Raw genomic sequence first — 20,847 nt, 5'->3', positions numbered from 1 at the left:
TGTTTCTTGATTAAGTTAGGGTTATAATAACTGTTGTTATAACTGAGTCATTGGAGTGTGTTATACAGTAACAATGAGCCTGCATGCTGCTCAGTCACGGTTGTCATGTTCACTATCTCTGCTTCCAGTCTCCTTCTATGCCATTGAGAGATGGATATGAGGCAGCTTTCCTTCGGGACAGAAGTGAGAAAATTCAGTAATTATTATAGTCCTTTATTACAAATGGAGGTATATGCTATCATACATCACATTGATGACGTCTCTTTTGCAAGGTCTGTATTTAAAACATAAATAATGACCTCGGGGATTATAAAGATGGATTGACTCCTGGCTTTTGTCATTTAATCAGTATCATAAACAGTGACAGAGTTATTATACACAGTATTATAGTGATACAATATTCTAACCATGTATGCATGATACCTGTGCTTTTGTAAAATGATAAATGATGATGCGTCAAGTTGGAGGTATTATGTCCTAAATAAAGCCTCCTAGTTTGTGTCATGGTTAAATTCACTTCCTGTGTTTGCAGTGCGAGGGCTCTGCAGGCGATCAGGAGCCCCCTCACTGTCCTCTCCTATGGAAAGCTTGGAGAATATACTTTACCGGAAGACCAAGCATGTGCTGGATTACACAGACATGAAAGGGAGAGCGCCTGGTGAGTCTGTTTGATTAGTGCCAATGTAAATGAATCAGGAAACATAATGGATAGTATACCTCAGCATATTTACAATAAGGTAGGCCTAGGGCTCTGTTTTATTATCAATTTACATGGTAAATGGAAATAGAAACATGTTTCTTGGAGTGAAAAGGTATGCTTGATACAATGTTGTACAATGTTGTTGTTTTTTCACAGTGACTGTAACATCTAATTATCTTATTAGTGCAAGAGTATTCTATTCCTATTTAGTCTAATTCTAGTCTTTGTTCGAACATTTTCAGGACGGAGTGATTCCAATGCTAGCCAGTGTTTCAGACCATCGCTTCCCGTGCGGAAGGTTACGGATCTATCCACATCCAGGTACATTCAGGTGAGTAATAGATAACTGCACAAGCAACACAGAGCAATACAAACGCACACACACACACACACACACACACACACACACACACACACACACACACACACACACACACAGTGGTCTCGTGGTCTCCTGACAGCATTATGCATATTTGCCCCTATCTTTTTCAGAGAAGGGAGCAATCACTCTTTCAAACAACAACAACAGAGATCAGCAAGGATCGTGGTGAGATCCTTTATCTAAAGTATTTTGAATTAGCCAACTTAACAAATGCAGAACTTGACATAGCCTATCTATCTAATGCAAATCCAACTTTTGTGTGTTTATTCTTGCTCTAGACGGAAGGCCTCTACTGTTGGTTAAAGGCAATGCAGGTCTACCCAGCAATGACAGGAGCATCAACAAGGATTCATCTGCATATTCATACAAATTTGCAAAGGTATCACAAACAGATTGATTGATTCTTATAATATTTTTTACATATAAATAATCAAAATTGACACTGTTACATTCCTGATAAGAACAAAATAATCACTACATACTGATTATTGCTGCCAATGGAGGTCACATGCCAGGGACAGTTTATGAACTAAAGTAATTTTGAACACTAGATGGTAGTGTTGATCTATATTTGACTCAACCAACATGAGAAGCTCATGTATGAAAGGGATTGGAACTATTATGCTGGTAAGATACTGACGAAGATTTAATTCTAGGGGAAATCATCAACCTCCACTTCTCAACAGGAACCTGCCATCAACATCCCACCAGTAAACAGGAAGTCATCTGACATCATCAGAGAGGTAGTAATTATATTGATGTTTCATGATAATCATCATATTTTCAATTCTTTGACATTCCCAAACAGGAAATAGGCCTTTGCTCACACTTGATAGCACTGATAAGCAACATTTTAGCTGCATCATAGTGTAATTGCACACAACGAGAATAGAACTGTTTGTTAAAGCAAATAACGTATACATCAATCCATGCTCTCTATCTGTCACACTGTTTCCTAGGAGAGAAAGAGGCGCTATTACAAAGACCTGTGCCAGCAGGTGGAGGAGAAGAGACATCAGATGGAGAAGGAGAGGAGGAAGAATGCCACGGCCGAACGAACAGTGAATGATTGCAGCACATTGGAATAATGCATAACTATTACATGCCTAACATCTTCATAATGCTGACCGACAAGAATTTGCCACCGATTTCATTTCAGAAACAATAAGCTTTTTACACATTTTTTTAATTCTGAACAACCCTGACCTATGTAATCCTATGAATCTAAAATATTCAATCTGTCAAAATGTCATTATGTTTAGGTTATAGTTATATGACTGATTGTCCTGTTGTCATTGTCATGTGCAGCACAATGAGACCATGCGGTTCTGTACCTGGGGAAAGCCAGGGAGCGGAGCTCCAAACTACCACCTGGACTCTGTGAGAAGGACCAAGTTCAGTTCCACAGGGATCACACCCCAGGAGCAGGTAAAGCATCAACACTAACATATGATTTATTAATTGATAACTCATCTACAGTCATGAGAAAAAGTTAGGACACCCCCCAAAATATTAAGTTATTCTCTTAAAAATATGGACATATCAATATGTTATCTTCTTTCTAACAATGTCTATAGATAAAGGGGATGTAATTGAACAAAAAACTATGAAAATGTAACTTTGTAATCATTTATTTAACGAAAAATTTACAATAATGCCAATTCCTACTGAGGAAAAAGTTAGGACACCCTATGCCCTAATAGCTAGTATTGCCCCCCTTGGCTGAAATAACCTCAATTAGACGTTTCTTATAACTGTCTACAGGTCTCTGACATCAATTGGGAGAAAGTTTTTCCCACTCCTCCTTGCAGAATTCTTTCAGCTGTGTGATGTTCGAGGGGTGTCTTGCATGCACAGCCAGTTTCAAATCAATCCACAGCATCTCAATAAGATTAAGATCCGGGCTTTGACTTGACCATTCCAGAACTCTCAATTTATTTTTCTTGAGCCATTCCTTGGTAGATTTACTGGAATGTTTTGGGTCATTGTCATGTTGCATGGTCCACATCTGCTTCAGCTTCAACTGTCGAACAGATGGTCTCACATTTTCCTCAAGCACCCTCTGATACAATACAAAATTCATAGTGGATTCTATGATGGTGAGCTGACCAGGCCCTGCTGCAGAAAAGCAGCCCCAAACCATGACATTTCCACCCCCATGCTTCACAGTTGGTATGAGGTTCTTGTTCTCAAATGCTGTCTTGGTTTTGCGCCAAACATGTTTACTCTTACTGTGCCCAAATAGTTCAACTTTGGATTCATCTGTCCAAAGCACATTGTTCCAGAAGTTCTGGTCTTTCTCTAGGTGTTCTCTGGCAAACTTTAGTCTTGCCCTGATGTTTTTTTTTGACAGCAGGGGTTTCCTCCTTGCACACCTCCCATGTAATGCAAACTTGTTCAGTCTCTTTCTTATGGTGGATGCATGTACTTTGACATCAATTGTGGCAAGAGATACCTGTAGGTCTCGTGATGACATTCTGGGATTGTTGGAGACTTCTTTAAGCATCTTTCGGTCAGCTCTTATGCTGAACTTGCTTGGGCGGCCTGACCTGGCCATGTTGGTGGTGGTTTTAAATGTTCTCCACTTGTAAATTATTTTCCGGACAGTGGAATGGCCAATTTCGAATAGTTTGGAGATCTTTTTATATCCCTTCCCAGACTCATATGCATCTACAATTTTTCTTCTGAAGGCCTCAGAGAGCTCTTTTGATCTCGCCATGGTGATGCAACTCACTTCAACAATCAAGAGCAAACCAAACTAAATATCTGAGGCTTAAATAGGACAGGCTCCTCCAAAATCCTCTGTAACGCTGTTCTAATCATTTGCACCTGATGTGGTGCTCTTTATTATAATTTTAGGCATTTTAAGTGGAACTAAATGTGGGGGTGTCCTAACTTTTTCCTCACAAGAAGATTGCATTTCTATTAATTACATTTTACCAATCATTTTTTAAATAATTTGTTTCAGTTGTATTTGTTTAGTTATATTACCTCAATTTTTCAATATTGTTCAAATGAATATCAAATGTCCATATGTTTGAATATGTTGAAGAAGACAAAGGTTTTCATAGGGTGTCCTAATTTTTTCTCATGACTGTATAAACAGCAACACATTCAAAATGATTATGTCATGGGCTCAAAGTCGACAGGGTATGGTACAACATTTCAACCCACGCAGATTATTAACTTTTAATAATGATAATGCTCACTATAATACCCACCTGATACAGGCTACCTTTCACAGGATGCAGATTTCCTTTTAGCTCCTGCAATGTCCACTGACAACATTTCTCCTTCACCACCTACTGCCCTACACACTATATAACTGTGTAGTGTAACGAATTTTAGCTCATGTAACTTAACACTTTGATTATACTTGGAAGCCCAGAGCGGTTGCCCTTAGTCAAAACAAGTCTTGTTTGAGATCACAACAATACGTCTGGATCCTGGTTCATAGTTCACGTTAGGCCCCATTGCCATAGATGGTCTGTGAATGAATGGTATCTTTGTTTCCTCCCCCAGCTCCACTGTAAAGGCTTCAGCGGGACCCCATTTCATCTGCGTGTGAAATGATGGCCATTTGACGACCCCAGTCCAGAACACTGATCATTCCATTAAACTAGTGTGTGGTGCAGTAGGCTAAGCAGTACTCTCTCTTTGTTGACTTTGTCCTCAGGTTGTAGATAAGTACTCTTTTAGCTGGGTGTGAGCACTCTTTGGCACCATTGTGCCAGTTGATTACAGTAATTTACTGTGTCACAGTGTCAGAGACAGAGACACCGACACAGACAGATCCAAACATGCACACACAAAGATAGAAACACAGACACTGAGACACACAGACACTGACATACACACACACACACACACACACACACACACACACACACACACACACACACACACACACACACACACACACACACACACACACACACACACGAACGATAAGAGGTCCAAACCCCAAAGCCTGCCTGGTTTTCTTTTTGAACTATGATGTCAGCTAGTTGAATTCCAATTGAATGAATTCCAGTTGAATAAAAACACCCCTCTTAGATAATGGACCTTCTATACAGGTAACTTTAGTTAATTGTCAGGATGTTTAACATGCTGTCTACAGTACCTTGTTGGAAGATTGTAACATCATTACAATGCCACAGAGAATGAGTCACTCTTTCTAATTGCACTTCTTTGTTGAAGCGTTTATTCTAATTGAGACAGTTTGGTCCATTATGTGTATGTTTGGTTTTGTGAGCCATATGGGGTTCATTTCAGTGGGCAACAGCATTATTCTCCTCCAGTGGGTTGGTAATTACCATAGGGACAATTAGAAAGTAAAGTGAAAGAGCTGTGATTAAAGTGTAGGCTGCCAGAGGTTGGTAATTGCAACTTTGAAGCACCCTGCCTCTTCAACATGAAAGCTGCCTATGAAATTTCCCATCTTGTTTTTGTGAAGTGTCACATACAGTTTGAACTGATCTTAATGTTGTTTGTGTAGGCAGAAATCAGCAGTGTCAGTATTAACCAGTATGTACTTTTTGTTTTGCAAGTTTGACTTAAAACTTTGTGCATACTTTACTGTAACTGCTTTACTTGGGCATGTTACAGTGATAAATGAAGGGTCTATTACTCCATTGGTAATGAACTATAGACTTACCACTTTATATTCAATAATAGAAACAGTTAATTTCCCCATTCAATACATACAACATAATATACATAATTCCCTATTTCATGCTTTATTAACAACCTGGTTATGAAGAATATAACTGTTTTGTCAAATTACTGTAACATCTGGGTTAATAAACCAACTATGAATATGCAGGCAGGTATATTCATATATACCTAATATAGGTAGACCTATAATGTTATAAAACAATAATTGCTTTATACTTATTTTACTATTTTCCCAAATGTAAATGTCCACAAGCGGTCACCTACTGCATATAATCTATTCTAGATCCTGCATGGAGGCACAGCAGCACAGCTCAAGTGTTCTTAATATTTTTCCTGAGAGGGTGAGATGGCATGGGAAAAGATGTGTAGCAGTGAAGGACGGGCAGAGTAGGCAACAAACTTCCACGAAATGACTGAACAATTATTTTAAATTTTTTAGACATTTAGCAAGCAAGCACATTTGTCTAAAGTAGGTGAATCATCTATACATCAGTCATCATAAGAAAAAATATCTTTCTAATGATCTAATAATATCACATCTATGCATTGGCAGTCACAATATTAGAAGAAGGAAGGACTTTTTTTTTTTTTTAATTAGTATTTACAGTAGAGAAATTGTACAGGGGGGTAGTGGGGAAGAAGAGATCTTTAGGAGGGACAGTCAAGATGTAGCCTGAAGAGATGGGTTTTCAGTTTACGGCGGAAGATAGGTAGTGACTCTGCAGTCCTGACCGGGCTCCAGGACAGTGAAAAGCCGTGACCGAATAGCGCGACCGCTGCATCCTCGTAGAGGCGGCGGTGCCAGGCGGCCAGCCGAGGTGGAAGAACGGAGTGATCGGGCAGGAGTTTGGGGGCTAACCATTGCTTGCAAGTAGGGAGGGGCTGTTCCCTCCAGGGTCTTGAATCTGATGCGAGCTGCTACCGGGAGCCAGTGAAGGGTGCGAAGGAGTGGGGTGACATGGAAAAATGTGGGGAGATTGAACAATTTTGAAACACAGAACAATTATGAAACAGTGAGACACCAATCATTTCTACGCCCTGCTAAGACGATGAACAGATGACCAATATGCTGTCATTTTTGTCTATTGCTCAATACGTGATCCACCTCCTCTTCTCTCTCCCATGTAAGTAAATGGTTTACCCGAAGGCTGCGCTTTCAATTCCGTTAACTATATGCGCGGTGACGTCAGACATTGATTTAGCTCGCCAGGGCCTTGCTTGAAGAACGAAGTAAAAGAACGCCACGAGTCGCCAAAGACACATCACAGCGGGACAAACATCTAAAAAATGGGCAACTGCCAAGTGGGTAACAATCTCTTTATCATTTTTCGCACCAAAAGCTTACGCCGGCTTTGTAACTGTAGCCGGCTGTGAATTACATGTTGGGTGCATCCGTCTAAAAACGTCAAAGAGGTTGAGGGTGTGATTTAAGCCAAAACGGACAGAACCGAGTCAGTCCAATTTTAAATGACTGATGTTACTATTATCAAAAATACTTTTGACATGGTAATGCCAATTGATCAATGTAAACGAATGCGTAGTTGTTAGAATGGAACATCGTCAAAATGTATCTTTGGCAATCTTTATTTATTTTAGCCTATATCTGAATTCCACTGAACTAGTATAGGCTACATATTTATTTCGGACTTTAGTTACGTATATTTAGATGTTACACTGCATTGATAAATCTTTATCGCAAACGCAAACGTAATGCAAGGGAAACGGGCATAACTCGTATTCGTCACAATTCCGTTAGATGAATGTACACATGAATGAAGGAGTGAATCAGAGAGGTGGCACGGATGTGGGTGTAGGCTTTCCAAACATAATGTCTCATATGGGGCCTCTGCGCCCCCCAGCTCGTTTGGTTAAAACAGCAGCTGCCGAATTCCAGAGCCGGTGTATTATATTCGGTGTCATATACACATTCTCCCCTCCCCCATTTAAGTAATTACGTAGGCCTAATAATTGTAACTATTTTGTATATCAAGCTATTCAGATATCCAATATTTTTTTTATAGGAATCCAATGACTGATAGGAAGAGATGGCTAATGTAAAGCACTGTGGTGTAGGCTAGACTCATATATTGTAGAGAATCAATGGCACGCATTAACTTTAAATTCTGAACGGCCTACTGTTTCACTACTGAGCCTACTGTATTTAGTAGTGTAAGTACTAAGTAGTAACAATGAGTGCTTTCTGGTACTTACTTACTTGAAATAATTAAACACAACCAAGTTATTTATAGATTATTACAATTACAAATTAGCATTCAACCTTGTAATTTTTAAGTAGATATCTATTAATTTCTCTACAGAAAAATAAAGTGTAGCCTAAACAACTACTACACTTTTTTACACATATGCATTTTATTCTCAGCACTAAACAGATTGATCATGTGGTGATGTACCTGTTACTGTTTGCTCTTATAAGAGAGAGTGAGAGCGTGCCATAACAACCCCTTTTCTATTCATTCAGCCCACAATCGTACCATATGAGGAGTTTGATGTCATGGCTGATATAAAGGCCATACGCAAAGCCTGCAAAGGGTTGGGTGAGTTAGATATTTATAGTGACAATAATTGATCATTGTTGCATTCCAGGGATGCCTTAGCTCAAAGAGTGAGATATTGTTTGGAAAGATGTCGGTGTTTTTTTTCTATGTTTTTGATTCACAGGCACTGATGAACAAACTATCATTGACATACTGGCTAACCGTTGCGCATTCCAGCGGATGGAAATCAAACAAGCCTATGTTGATAAGTATGATGATGTGAGTGTCTATCAGATTATGCTATCAGCGAAGTGAACCAAATAACTGCCTGCTATGGTAATGAGATTTTGGTGATTATATATTTTTACTGATGTCATTGTATTTGTAAATTTTTTAATGGCACTTTTGTCAGTAGCCTGCATGACAATAGGTAATAGTCTCACATATTTATGGTACCAAATGTCCAGCTAATTTGAAGCAACCACACCTATAATCAGTCTGCTCTCTCTCTCTCTCTTTTTTCTCTCTCCCTTCCTCCCTCCCATTTCTCCTTTCTCTCCCTCTCCCAATAGGAGTTGGTGGATGTGCTGAAGAGTGAGCTTGCAGGGACCTTTGAGAAGGCCATCCTTGCTATGCTGGACCCACCACACATCTATGCTGTGAAGGAGCTGAGGAAGGCCATGAAGGGAGCAGGCACTGATGAGGACATCCTGGTCGAGATCCTGTGCGCTGCCAGTAATGCTGTGAGTCTCAACCTGAATAGAACAAGTCATGGGATATGTATTTGGAAATAGTTCAAGAACCTGCTTGAAGTCTCCATTCCATATTGACCAAAGATGCAATGTGATATACATGTAACAGAGGTGGTTCAGTAAACCACACATGACCTGAAGACTTGCGTTTGACCCCCAGACCAGAGCTACTGTAATGCCTAGCTTAACACAGTTGTGTGATGCAGAGACGACCCAGGGTTTTAAACCAATTGGACACATATGGGTTGGATGAAATAAAGATATGCTTTGAGAAAATGTGTATTTACATTTGCTTTTTTCATTATTTTCCAACAGGAGATTGAAATGTACAAAGAATGCTACTTTGGGGGTAAGCACCAGTGTCACCTCTCCCTGTAATTAAATCCACTCCTAACCAATTATGAGTTGTATAGCTCTGTTACATGATACTTTATTACTGAGTACTTCCTTTGGTTGTAAGCCCTAGAGGAACCATTTAGCAAATTTGAGCAGCATCGGCCAGTAGGGCAAGAGTTCATAGTTCACATTCATGTCAAAGTCACCTTATCTGAACCGTCATTCTGTTCAGACTCTGCCCATCCTATTGTTATTTCCTGTACACTGCTGTTACTGTACACTGGTTTGTGATTATAATTACAAAAACAGCATTATAATGGGCGTAGCTTCTCACCCTGTGCCTTGTAGAGACTCAGAGGGAATAATCCTACATCAACATCTTTTGATTGTTAATCATCAATCTGTTATGGTGATTTTCAAAGGAAGATGGACATTTCCTACACCGCACCTACCTTCTGCTACTTGCTTCAGTGTCTTTCTATCTCTGTTTCTCTGTCACTTCTTCAGTACATGACCGGGACCTGGAGTCAGATATTGAGGGGGACACAAGTGGGGATGTAAGAAATCTGCTCACTGCTCTTTTGCAGGTAAGTGGCCCCACGGTTTTACTCCAAATGGACTCTTGCCATGTAACACAATTCCTGTCTTTGGACTGAAATCAAGCTCACTCTGCCTGGCCTCACTCTCACTTCAAGTCACACACACACACACACACACACACACACACACACACACACACACACACACACACACACACACACACACACACACACACACACACACACACACTGAATGGCTGGCTGCCAGAGGTCCTTTCATTAGTAAAATGGAGGCCGGATACAATTGCCTGGGCCAGACAGAAAGGCTACATTTCTTCTCACAGCAAAAGTCAGTAGGAGCTCTCTTTTCTTTCTCTCTCTTCTAGGGCACCAGAGATGAGAGTTACATTGTGGATGAGGACCTGGCCGAACTAGATGCCACCTCACTGTTTGAAGTATGCTATTGAAAGTATATCTTGCATGGACTATAATAGTATCAAGAAGTGATACTATATATTAGTATATTAAGTAACCTGATCCATGTAAATCGTTCGTAAACATAGGCTGGAGAGGGACGCTTTGGAACGGATGAGTCCACCTTCAGCTACATCCTGGCCAGCAGAAACTACCTCCAGCTCCAGGCCACCTTTAAGATGTATGAGCAGGTGAGTACACTCTTATCATATACTGTTTGCACCTGCTGTAATTGTTCATGACATTGTTATAGATGTGATAGGTAACATATGCATGCAAACAGGGTGATTATACTGTATATTAAATAAATATATTTAGCACCTGTCTATTGCATTTGTATAGTAAACTGGTAACATTTGATCCACAGGTAAGCCGAGAGAGGTATCCTCAGTAACCTCAGTACTTTATGTTTAGTGATGAGCTTTCCCTCTCTCCTTGCTTCAGCTCTCTGGAACTGAAATCCTGGATGCCATTGAGAATGAGGTATCTGGGACACTGAAGGACTGCTACATCACGCTTGGTGTGTATGACCATAGACATGCACACACACACACACACACACACACACACACACACACACACACACACACACACACACACACACACACACACACACACACACACACACACACACACACACACACACATTGTTCTAATCTTTATGTGTATGTCATACTGTAGATCATTTGTCTGATTCAAGGAACAACTGATGGCAGTGATGGAAGGTGGTGTGTGCATGTGGATTGGTTGGACTGGGTATCATTGAATAATGACATTTGTTATGTTGGTGACTGGATATAATTTATTTTACAAAGCTTTAGTTAAAAACTTGAAAAACTGATACATAAAACACAAAGGAAATGTATGTTAATGACTCCATTATTTGGCTGTATTTTAAATACCAAACTTTAGTGTCATTGAGAAAAGTGATATCGTAACTTTTTACTTTTTACTCACTTTCCACTTTGCATTCACAGTGAGGGTTGCTAAGAACCCCCAGCTGTACTTTGCCAGACGTCTGAATAAGGCCATGAAAGGAGCAGGCACTGATGAGGAGACCCTCATCCGCATCATAGTGTGCCGCTCTGAGGTAGGCTAATACATGGACCCACACTCACAGACAGAGCTTTGGCATGGTGGTTCAATCTATCATAAACACTAAAGTAGTTTCTGACTATAGCATGTAATGTAAACATACACTCTTACATATATTGTAACTAACAGTTTGTGAATACAGCCTATTGTCTGTACTTGATTATTGCACAGTTGTAACATCTTTATAGACCATGCAAGATGACAGGAAATACATAAACATTTACATATTTAAATGTCTGACATTTAGCGGACGCTTTTATCCAAAGCGACTTACAACAAGTACATTTGTCTAAAGTGAGTGAATCATCTATACATCAGTCATCATAAGCAAAAATCTAGGACCGGGTGCCATTGGCAATCACAATGCTAGAAGAAGGAAGAATTACAGCATACAAAAGACTAATTTGTTTCCACAGATTGATCTGGAGACGATTAAAGACATGTACCTGGAGAAGTATGACGTGTCCCTGAAGGAGGCCCTGGCCTCTGAGTGTAGTGGAGACTTCAAGCGTCTCCTTCTTGGTATCTGCCATTGAGAGAGGGAGGGAGGAAGAGAGAGAGAGCAAGAGAGAGATAGATGAGAGGAAGAGAGGGACAGCAAAGTACCTACAGTACAGTGGACTGAGGGTGCTGCTGCTTCCTCTCAGTCAAACTAACACTACTTACAATCGGTCCTACTGTCCTCAAACATGTGACATTCTCTGATGGAGGCAGAGGGGTGGAACTGGAGAGATCTCAAATCCAGCAGCTTCTGTTCTTCTGACTTGGCAATTTATCCATGGTTTTGCTTATTCTAACAATTGAACAACTGCCGTCATCACTGTGCTATGTATAATTGACTGTGTAAAGGCACTTTGTAGGCTGTTATCAATCATAACGTAATTACTATTGCTTGTATCTTCTCCAGCCAAGTTGTCAGACACAACACAGCTTGTGTTTTTATTTTTTACTATTTTTTTTATCTGTTTTTGGGATTAGACCAGTCACATACAGTACCTAACCAGCAAACCATGTTATCAGTGGAACATTACAATACAGTGGCTCTGGTCCTTTTCTGCAGCTTACTCAGTACAACTAGATTCAGTATGAAATTCTCAACATTCATCTGTGCTGGACTGGCTCCATCACTTTAGTGGGATCAGGTGGTTTAGGGCTTGGCAGGAAGGTCAGCCAGCATACAAAAGGGCATTTGTGGGCTCTGAGCAAGAGTTTAGTTACAGTACAGCACAGTACGGAAGTATACAAATATGTGTTGTAATACACAGATAGACCCACGTTCAATGCAACATGTTTGCTCTCGTACTGTATGATGGCAGCAATGTAGTGATGCACATCAGTTACTTTTGGCCAGCCATTTAGAATACAGTAGGTGCTAAACATTTTGTCTGCTGAAATCAGTGTGATTTTAAATGGATTTGATCTCTCCAGGGCCAGTTTCTTCCACTCCAAGCTCCATTCTTAGCATTACTATTTATATTAGCCATCCTTAGTTATATGCAATCTGTCCATCTTGCTTGAAGTTACAATTTAAGTGGAGGAGAACTGTGAAGGTTAATGAAAGTTTTTTTTTTCTTTTTTTCTTTTTTTCTTTTTTTTTTTCATATGGTAAGAGGACGGAGATGAAAAAACTGACAAAAAAGTTTCCATCTGCTATATAACATTGTTATCTTGTCACATAAATAGTATTACAAACAAAAAGAGAGAAGCCTACTATAGTATCTGAACGAAGTGGTTCAGTATGTTTCATTTTCTCCTATAGTCGCTATAGTGAGACTTCCTTGACAAATCTGCAATCACCAAGTTCTACAGTATTTTTTGTATTGCTAGACTAACACAGATGATATATTACAACATATTAACTATACTTAGTATTATCTGTCACTACATGTGGTTACAGTATGTGCAAAGATAGACATGTCAGAAGATATCTGAGAGAATTCTATCGAGGTTTAGAGTAGAACCTATGAAGTCTGATATAGTAAAAGTATGATCTGATGTTGTTACACAAACAACAGACAGTAGACTTTTGTGTGTCCCCATAATAGCAGCTGTGTTTTTAACATCTTTTGATAAATGTGTTATTTTAGAAAGGCCTGTAACTCTCTAACTTGAGATATGTAGTTAACTACTGTATGGCTACTGATGTGAATTCCATGCAGATGTCAACTGGGAGACCATCATACCTTATGGAAGATGTGTAATGTCAACAATTGCAATGGTCACCAGCTATGGACCAATGTTTGCCTCAGTAAAGCCAAATAATTTGTTTTGTCACAAATGAATAAATGAAAATAAATAAATAAATGGAATGTTTTATTAGACAATATGTTTTGTATTTTTAGCCCTTGACAATGTCATCATAGGCTGTGACTAGACAACACTCATTTGTGCACATGTCAGCAGTGAATATTATTACAATAAGAGTAATGGAAATACTTCGTGAATTCCTGTAGTACTGCAGTTAGTTGTAATAACAACAGTAGCCTACACATGAATTATACTTCACATATTGCTAGTGTATTAGATGGGCATAGGCAACAATAGTGTATCAAAAAACACTATGTGCACTCAAAGTCCCAAGGTGCTCAGGTGTCGGGGTGTCACCGGACCGAAGGACTGTTCTTCTATGACTGGTTCAGTAATGTGTTTTTTAACAACACCGTCCCGCCCCTTCTGCTGCCAACTACAAAGAGAGAGCGACCTCATGCGCTGCCTTAGAGGGTTACCTTTTAATAGCTTATAATCAGACTTGATAGGCGCATGCATTGCCAACAATTACATTAAATGACATAGACATACGTCTCTCTAGTAAAGACTACAAGCAAGCTGTTAACCGTTGTGAGCGTGGAAAACTGAAGGTTGGTGAAGCTTCTTTCACGCGTTAATTTAGTGAGTTGCGACTCCTTTATTCTGCTGTATAGTTAGCAGCCATTTGCATCCATCTTGAAACGGCTAATTATTGATGGAAAAATTGTAGCATGCATTGGCATACCGGAATGAATATTCCACTCTAAATATCAACCTACTACAGCGTTTATACCGTTGCCAGTTTGCACTTAGTGGTCTTATTCTTGTATTAAAGAATATATAAATGTGTAATATCAGGGTGCATTTATTTAATTGTCGTCTGTTGCATATTAATTTGGAATGTTGTCCTATGGTTTTATTTCTCAGTTGTGAAATCTAGTGGACCTAGTACTTTGTCAGCCACAAGTTTATGGGTTGACCAGACATCCCATCATATCTCCATGGTAACGTCAAGTGATGTATTATGTGTAAGGGTGGGGGTGAGGGGACCCAGCAAACAGGGGACGTCCTCACAACATAGGGGGGCGTCCCCATTAAAGGTCCAGTATGTAACATTTAAGGTTTCTAACAGCTTCCTAATGGTTGTAATTACTATGTTTAATCAGTAGCGATCGGGGAATTAGATCCCTTGAAATAAATATTTCATTTACCAACACTGTTTTGGTCCGGAAAAAAACGCTTTCTAAAATGCAGTATCTTACCCAACACTTGGTCTGCAAATAAACATGTTGACTTCCCGACAGGACCAGACAGTAGGTGATGATTAAGCGACGTCACATAGAGGTACCCATTTGGTCGCGGCAGGACGTCCAGGGTTCTCCCCAAATGTAAACATTTCAGAGCAAATTAAATTGATATTCAGTAATGATAGAGTAACTATCTTTGATCGCCAATTACATCGTTGTAAATAGTGAAAGTGAAAGCATTATTATGTTCCTCAGCGTTTTAGCTGTGTTTTTTAGTGCATTTTAACATGAATAAACACGAAGCACGCAGGACCTTTGGTAACCATTTGGTAGGCCGGAGGACGTCTCAGTGTGGGCTTTTGGGGACTAATAGGGGACTTCACAAGGAGGTCCCCATTTGGGGTGGCTGGACATCACATTAAGGACTTTTGTTAACCATTAGGGATGTCACAGACAGGTCCCATTTTGGTCGGCTGGAGGACGTCTCAGTAGGCGCTTATGGGGACCATTAGGGAACATCACAAAAAGGTCCTCATTTGGCTGCGACAGGACGTTACACATTGGGCTATTTGTGACCATTAGGGGACGTCACAAATCGTTTGTGACCAAATTTTGATTTGGTCAAATTTAGACCTAATTAAAAATGTTTTAATTGAAAAATCTCAGGCAATAACAATTCAGCCAGGTGTGATAAAGAGCCTATGATAATAACTAGGCCTATATCAAAATGTAAGGAGTGGGACATAGAAGACAAGTTAACCAAGCTGGGCACAGCTGATTGTTGCAGCAAGACTACTGCCCTTTTAGCATCTGCCCTGCCCTGACATCTTGCAAAGGTCTGTTAATATATTGTAAGTGATACATTAAAAATACAATCTTATAACAAAATGACACGTTCATGACTACATTTTGGTAAGACCACACATCTGCATTTTCCTATAAATTGGCCTGAGCACTGATATCTAGTGTTTCAGTTTCAATCTATACTCTAACAATTGATTTAATAGACTTTAATTAACAACAGTTTCAGTGTTTTCTGCATAGTTGTCTAATATTGGTGTGGTATACTTTTGTTCTATTACATACTGAGGATTTCTTAATCCTCAAAGTATGATGAAAATATATGAATATACATTATTTAACCTTGTTAATGTTACTTGCCCATTACAAAAAAATATATTTTTATATATTTTCTATATATTTTCGATTGATATTATTGTATAATAAACACATATTACTGTACAATGCATTTTTTTCATTTCAGAGTCCAGAAACATAAATGATTTATATCCATTAGGCTCACAAATGAAGAAGAAAATGTACATGATACATAGCCGATATCAATAATGGGATAATGTAACGATACTACTATAGACACTCATGAGGTTAAAAACAGAACTAGAATGAAGACATTGAGACATCAATGCATCCAGAGGAGTCCCAATGTGGTCCTGAGTGAGGATGTGGAGGGGACCAAAGTTAAGTCTACAAACCGCGTCCTAGGGATGTCATAGGAACGTCCTCTTACCAACGTCCTAAGGACCGTGGCTAACCAGCAGAGGATGTCTTCTGGACGTCATTTTGTTTGCAGGGGAGTTACTGGCTAAGCCATGCATGCGCAGCTTGCTAGATAAACATACCAAAACATTGTGCAATGGTGCAGAATATTGTTCATCTAAAGTCTCCCTTACTTCCCCTTGTCACAAGGCCAGGACCCTTTGACACCCAGAGAGATTTCCCCTTCTGGCATAACAAGTAGAGGCCCAATCCCATTGCACAGACAGAGTTATGCAGCATTGTGATACTGAACACACCTTTGCTTTCCCCATGTCCTCACACCTCCAATTAATTCTATAATCTTTGACCTCCCAACCCATGTATAGTAGAGAGATGACCTCACTGTGGCAGCAGGAGCCTTCAGCGTACTCACCCTGCGTAGAGATCGACTCCAGCACCATGAGGAGGAAGGCCAGGGTCAGCTCCCAGTCCCAGCACTGGCTCAAGCAGGAGCACGATGACCCGGAAGTGATCAAGTGGGAGACCATTACCTCTGGAGCGACCAGTGATGTGGAGCAGGACAATACACCCAGCAGTGCTGTGTCCAGTAAGAACTACTTAGTCAAGTCAATATTCAGGTCTATAACTGATTTGATGGGACTTTGTGGTGGCTTGTGTGAGCATTACATGTAGGTGCCCTATTCTATGCATTACAATCATTGTAGAATGTCCTGTATCAGGTGCAAAATATGAAAAATATTTTCATAGATGAATTTGGACAGATTTGTAACTCCAAGAACGTCACGGTAGTAGTGTCCTCTATGTTGCTGCTATGTCCTATGAGTATCCACAGAAGCATGCCCACTAACGTCCACTGTGTTCCTTACCTCCAGCTGCCTCCCAGCATGAGGGCCTGCCACCCAGGGTGATGCTGACCATCAACAAGCTGCAATGCATGCTGGAGAGTAAACAGGAGCGCATCACTGCCCTGGAGAGACAGGTGGAGGATCTGCAGCAGGACCGCAAGTTCCTGAGGTCGCAGATTGAGAACCTGACCAGTGCACGCTCCATCCCCACCTTCACCACCAACTCAACAGCAGAAAGTAAGTGAGCACTTCAAAAGTCTGCACTAGTGTCCAGTAGTGGTCCAAAAATGTGAAACCCACCCATTTATTACTGTTCCCACACAGCTCCTAAAGCAGCAAAGGTGGCACACTCAGAGCCCAAACCTCGGAAGAGAGAAAGGGCATCCTCCTGCTCCTCTTACAGCAATGACAGTGGCTCGGATGTGTCTGTCTCTACTGTGATGTCCGGAGCCTCTAGTGACCACAAGAAAAGGAGACACCACAAGGAGAGGAGGAGAGGGAAGAAGGGGAAAGACTACAGCAGGAAGAGAGGTATGCTGTTGTCTAATGACTGTTGTTATGAATACTGATGCACTGCGATAACACAAAGCACTGATACACAGCAAAACCAACTCTGATTTTAACAATTATTGACATGAAATCCTTTTGTGATTTTGATTTTGAGTATTGGGAGTATCAAAAAAGTGTCAACGTTTAGCATTTCTAATCAATACATAATATGTACAGTTAGACAGAATCTAAAAAGTTAAGTTTGCTGGAAATTCATTTTCTGGATCCATAATGACTGCATGCAAGACTTTAATTCCCCAAAGCAAAACATTTTAGGTGATTTCATTTCAACTTTAAACCTTTTTTGACACTACATCCATCCTCTCATTCATCCAATGGGATTGGCCCTCTCTCTCCCTCCTTTCCCCAGCCACTGGTGTCCAGTATGTCATCCACCGCTACAAACAAGTCCTCTCTGCCTTCAACAAGAAAAAGAGCATGAGTGGCGCCTTCCGCCACTATGGCATCGACCGCAACACCATCGCCAACACGGCATCCATCGCTGAGCTCCACCTGGCGGCGAAGGAGACCCTCCCACTGGTGGGCATGTTCCGCCCGCGAGAGGAGACCCTGGTCAGCTACGCCCAGAAGTGCGCCCTGGTCATTGAGAGTGACGTGGCGCTGACCAGGAAGATAGAGCAGATGAAGGCTACAGGGGAGCTTTTGCCCATCACTGTCAAAAAGGCCAGGGTCTTGCATTCTGCCCATCAGCAGCTAGGGGGAGCCCCTGAGAACCTGCTACTGGGCTGAGGTAACTGGAGGGATAGGAGGGGTGAATTTGAGGACATGTTGTGTTTAGCTACAGTTTTTAGCTCTGGCTTGTTTTATGGTTAATTGTGCCCAGTTGAACTGATGTGATATCCAAATCTGTACTCAATTTACTCAACATATGAACATAGTGAAGTAAAGGCTGGATCCAAACAGGTTTTCTAAGACTTAGTCGAGTTCCGACAGACATGGGTCACCCAGTGAATGAATGAATAAAAATCACACACTTACAGTAGTCATAGCAACTCAATGTGTTGGAATGTGTTCTTCAGGGCTTTCATTTTGTTAATAATCTTTAAGTCTCTCTATGAATATGTTGTTACACAGGCATGAAAGGGTATGTTGCCTGCGGGAGGTCAAAGTTCCTTAAAAGCTATGATTGTTTGGGTTTGTATGTTTGCTTGGGTTTGTTAATCTCATAATGGCTGATTTATTTATTAGATTAAAAACTAGACTCAACAGACACTGTAGCAGCAGACATACTGTAGCATTGTACAGTAGATTGTTTCTGCCCTGCCAAGGGTTTTACCTTGTTTAGAATTGAACTGGTGATTGTATTACTGAAGGACCACGGTGTAAAATAGTTGTTTCAAGTGGTATGGCTGCCACTTCACAGGGTGGACATGAGTATGTAGTGATAAAAAATGCCCACAAGATGGCATTGCTCACACCTGATAGGATATTGACATATATAATGTAAATGATCTTGAATCTGAAGTCAGATTTTGTTTTGCTTTGTTTCTTTTCATACAGTTCTTTGTCAATTAATCAAGACATCATTCACTGTTCAACCCATGTTTATGTATGGTTGGAAAATTTGAATAATTTGCAGTTATAACTGTCAATTACATTTCTAGGGTATATTTTTTATGCTGTGATTGGTTAATGTTCAGGAATTGTACTATTTTTAGTGTCAAACTGTCATGGTTCGGAGGTGTACTACTGTAACTCCTTTCAGGATCATGAGAATAAAATTATAAGCTACTATAGCTCCATTTAAGTTTTGAACTACTATTTAGTAGTGTAGTTCGACCTTTTAGGTATAGCCAATGCACTATGGTGAATTCTTATTTATAAACTTGTTTATAAGGGGTTTGGGGTTATTATGTTTTGTGCACTTTTCTCACTTACTATGATTCTTCAAAACATTTTTTCTTTTTTAAGCAAATGGTTTCAATAAAGCATTTTGCAGTACTACCAAGCTCCTATGCATATTGTCTTGTCATGGACAGTACTTTTGAGTCAACATAGTTCACAATTTCTCCTGAATGTTGTATCAGCCATTTGGATTGTTGTCTGTTTTATATCTTCAAATACTACACTTCATACTTTGTGTATGCAATATCATTCTACCATCCTACATCCTGTATGTACAACCTGTGTTCTATTGAGTGGTTGTTTTTTTTTGCTGATATGATAATGATAAGGTATGTGCTTTCAAGCCTTCTCAAGCTTCTCTAGTGCAAGTCTCAGTCTGGAAAGCCATATTTTGAGTCTGTTCTCTGACCAGGAGAATGTGCAGCAGTTGCATAGACAGATGGGACTGTTTGGTAAGACATCCTTGGGCAATGGTAAGTGGCAGTGCAAAGTGTTGCCATTGCCTTCCCTGCTGTTTGGTTTTCACATGGAGTGACAAATTACCAGTGCAAAGCCATTACGGGGCCGTACCCGGGCTGTTTGTCTTTGCATGGGCCTCTGTCACTGTCACTCTCTTATTCATACTCTGCCTTGCCCTATCTTTCACTCTCACGTCCCTCTCTGTCTGTCTGTACCTCTCTCTTTCTCCCTTTCCTATCCCTGTGCTTGAATGTATGCCTCAATCTCTCAGTCTTTTTGTCTTTGTTCATATTTAGGCTCCTGTGTCCTTTTTTTCTCTCATGTCCCCCCTTTTCCTCTAATTTCTCTCTTTCTCTGGCTCTCATATTCTCTCTTGTGCCCATCCCCCACCTCCTCTCTCTCTCTGCTCTCTCCCTCTCTAAGAGACATGATGGAGGATGAGAGGCCTGTAGGAGGTAGTGTTGCATTGCTGTGGTCAGCGAGGCGTCTCAGTCATGCCGACAGAGGCGAGAGAAGGAGAGCGTGAGCTCCCCCACATAGTAACCTGAGGGGACAGGTGCATGTTGCTAGTCTGAGAGGCACTGGGGAATAGGAAGGGGTGGGTGTACAACTCTGTTGCCAGCTCTCATCTCTCTTTACCTCCTCAGGACACAAATGTCACGATTG

General features: G+C 40.5%; 2 protein-coding genes and 1 long non-coding RNA gene across 5 annotated transcripts; all 3 read left to right on the top strand.

Moving 5' to 3' along the window:
* Nucleotides 1-2,063: 2,063 nt before the first annotated feature.
* On the top strand, nucleotides 2,064-4,698 carry LOC310802955. Its single transcript, XR_014554166.1, has 3 exons — nucleotides 2,064-2,143; nucleotides 2,391-2,510; nucleotides 4,605-4,698. It is a non-coding gene; the product is annotated as an uncharacterized lncRNA (long non-coding RNA).
* Nucleotides 4,699-6,906: 2,208 nt separating this feature from the next.
* Nucleotides 6,907-13,748, top strand: anxa13 (annexin A13). Its single transcript, XM_083677887.1, has 11 exons — nucleotides 6,907-7,061; nucleotides 8,239-8,314; nucleotides 8,439-8,533; nucleotides 8,827-8,997; nucleotides 9,322-9,355; nucleotides 9,850-9,929; nucleotides 10,268-10,336; nucleotides 10,445-10,546; nucleotides 10,800-10,875; nucleotides 11,333-11,445; nucleotides 11,867-13,748. Exons 1-11 carry the CDS (start codon nucleotides 7,047-7,049, stop codon nucleotides 11,984-11,986), a joined length of 951 nt encoding a protein of 316 aa, XP_083534013.1. The 5' UTR covers nucleotides 6,907-7,046; the 3' UTR covers nucleotides 11,987-13,748.
* A 428-nt stretch (nucleotides 13,749-14,176) lies between these two features.
* Nucleotides 14,177-19,826, top strand: LOC310824046 (coiled-coil domain-containing protein 106-like). Of its 3 annotated transcripts, none has more exons than XM_083696937.1 (5): nucleotides 14,177-14,308; nucleotides 16,828-17,048; nucleotides 17,335-17,544; nucleotides 17,632-17,838; nucleotides 18,227-19,826. In XM_083696937.1, exons 2-5 carry the CDS (start codon nucleotides 16,835-16,837, stop codon nucleotides 18,604-18,606), a joined length of 1,011 nt encoding a protein of 336 aa, XP_083553063.1. In that variant the 5' UTR covers nucleotides 14,177-14,308; nucleotides 16,828-16,834; the 3' UTR covers nucleotides 18,607-19,826. The 3 variants fall into 3 exon arrangements, with proteins under 3 accessions (XP_083553063.1, XP_083553064.1, XP_083553062.1); XM_083696938.1 differs by lacking the exon at nucleotides 14,177-14,308 and adding an exon at nucleotides 14,661-14,701; XM_083696936.1 differs by lacking the exon at nucleotides 14,177-14,308 and having other exon boundaries at nucleotides 16,416-17,048.
* Nucleotides 19,827-20,847: the final 1,021 nt, after the last annotated feature.

The sequence above is a fragment of the Argentina silus genome, assembly GCF_951799395.1.
Source record: "Argentina silus genome assembly, chromosome: 1".
In the NCBI taxonomy this organism is placed as follows: domain Eukaryota; kingdom Metazoa; phylum Chordata; class Actinopteri; order Argentiniformes; family Argentinidae; genus Argentina; species Argentina silus.
Note: the sequence above shows the minus strand (reverse complement) of the source record. Positions and strands in the feature narration are given on the sequence as shown.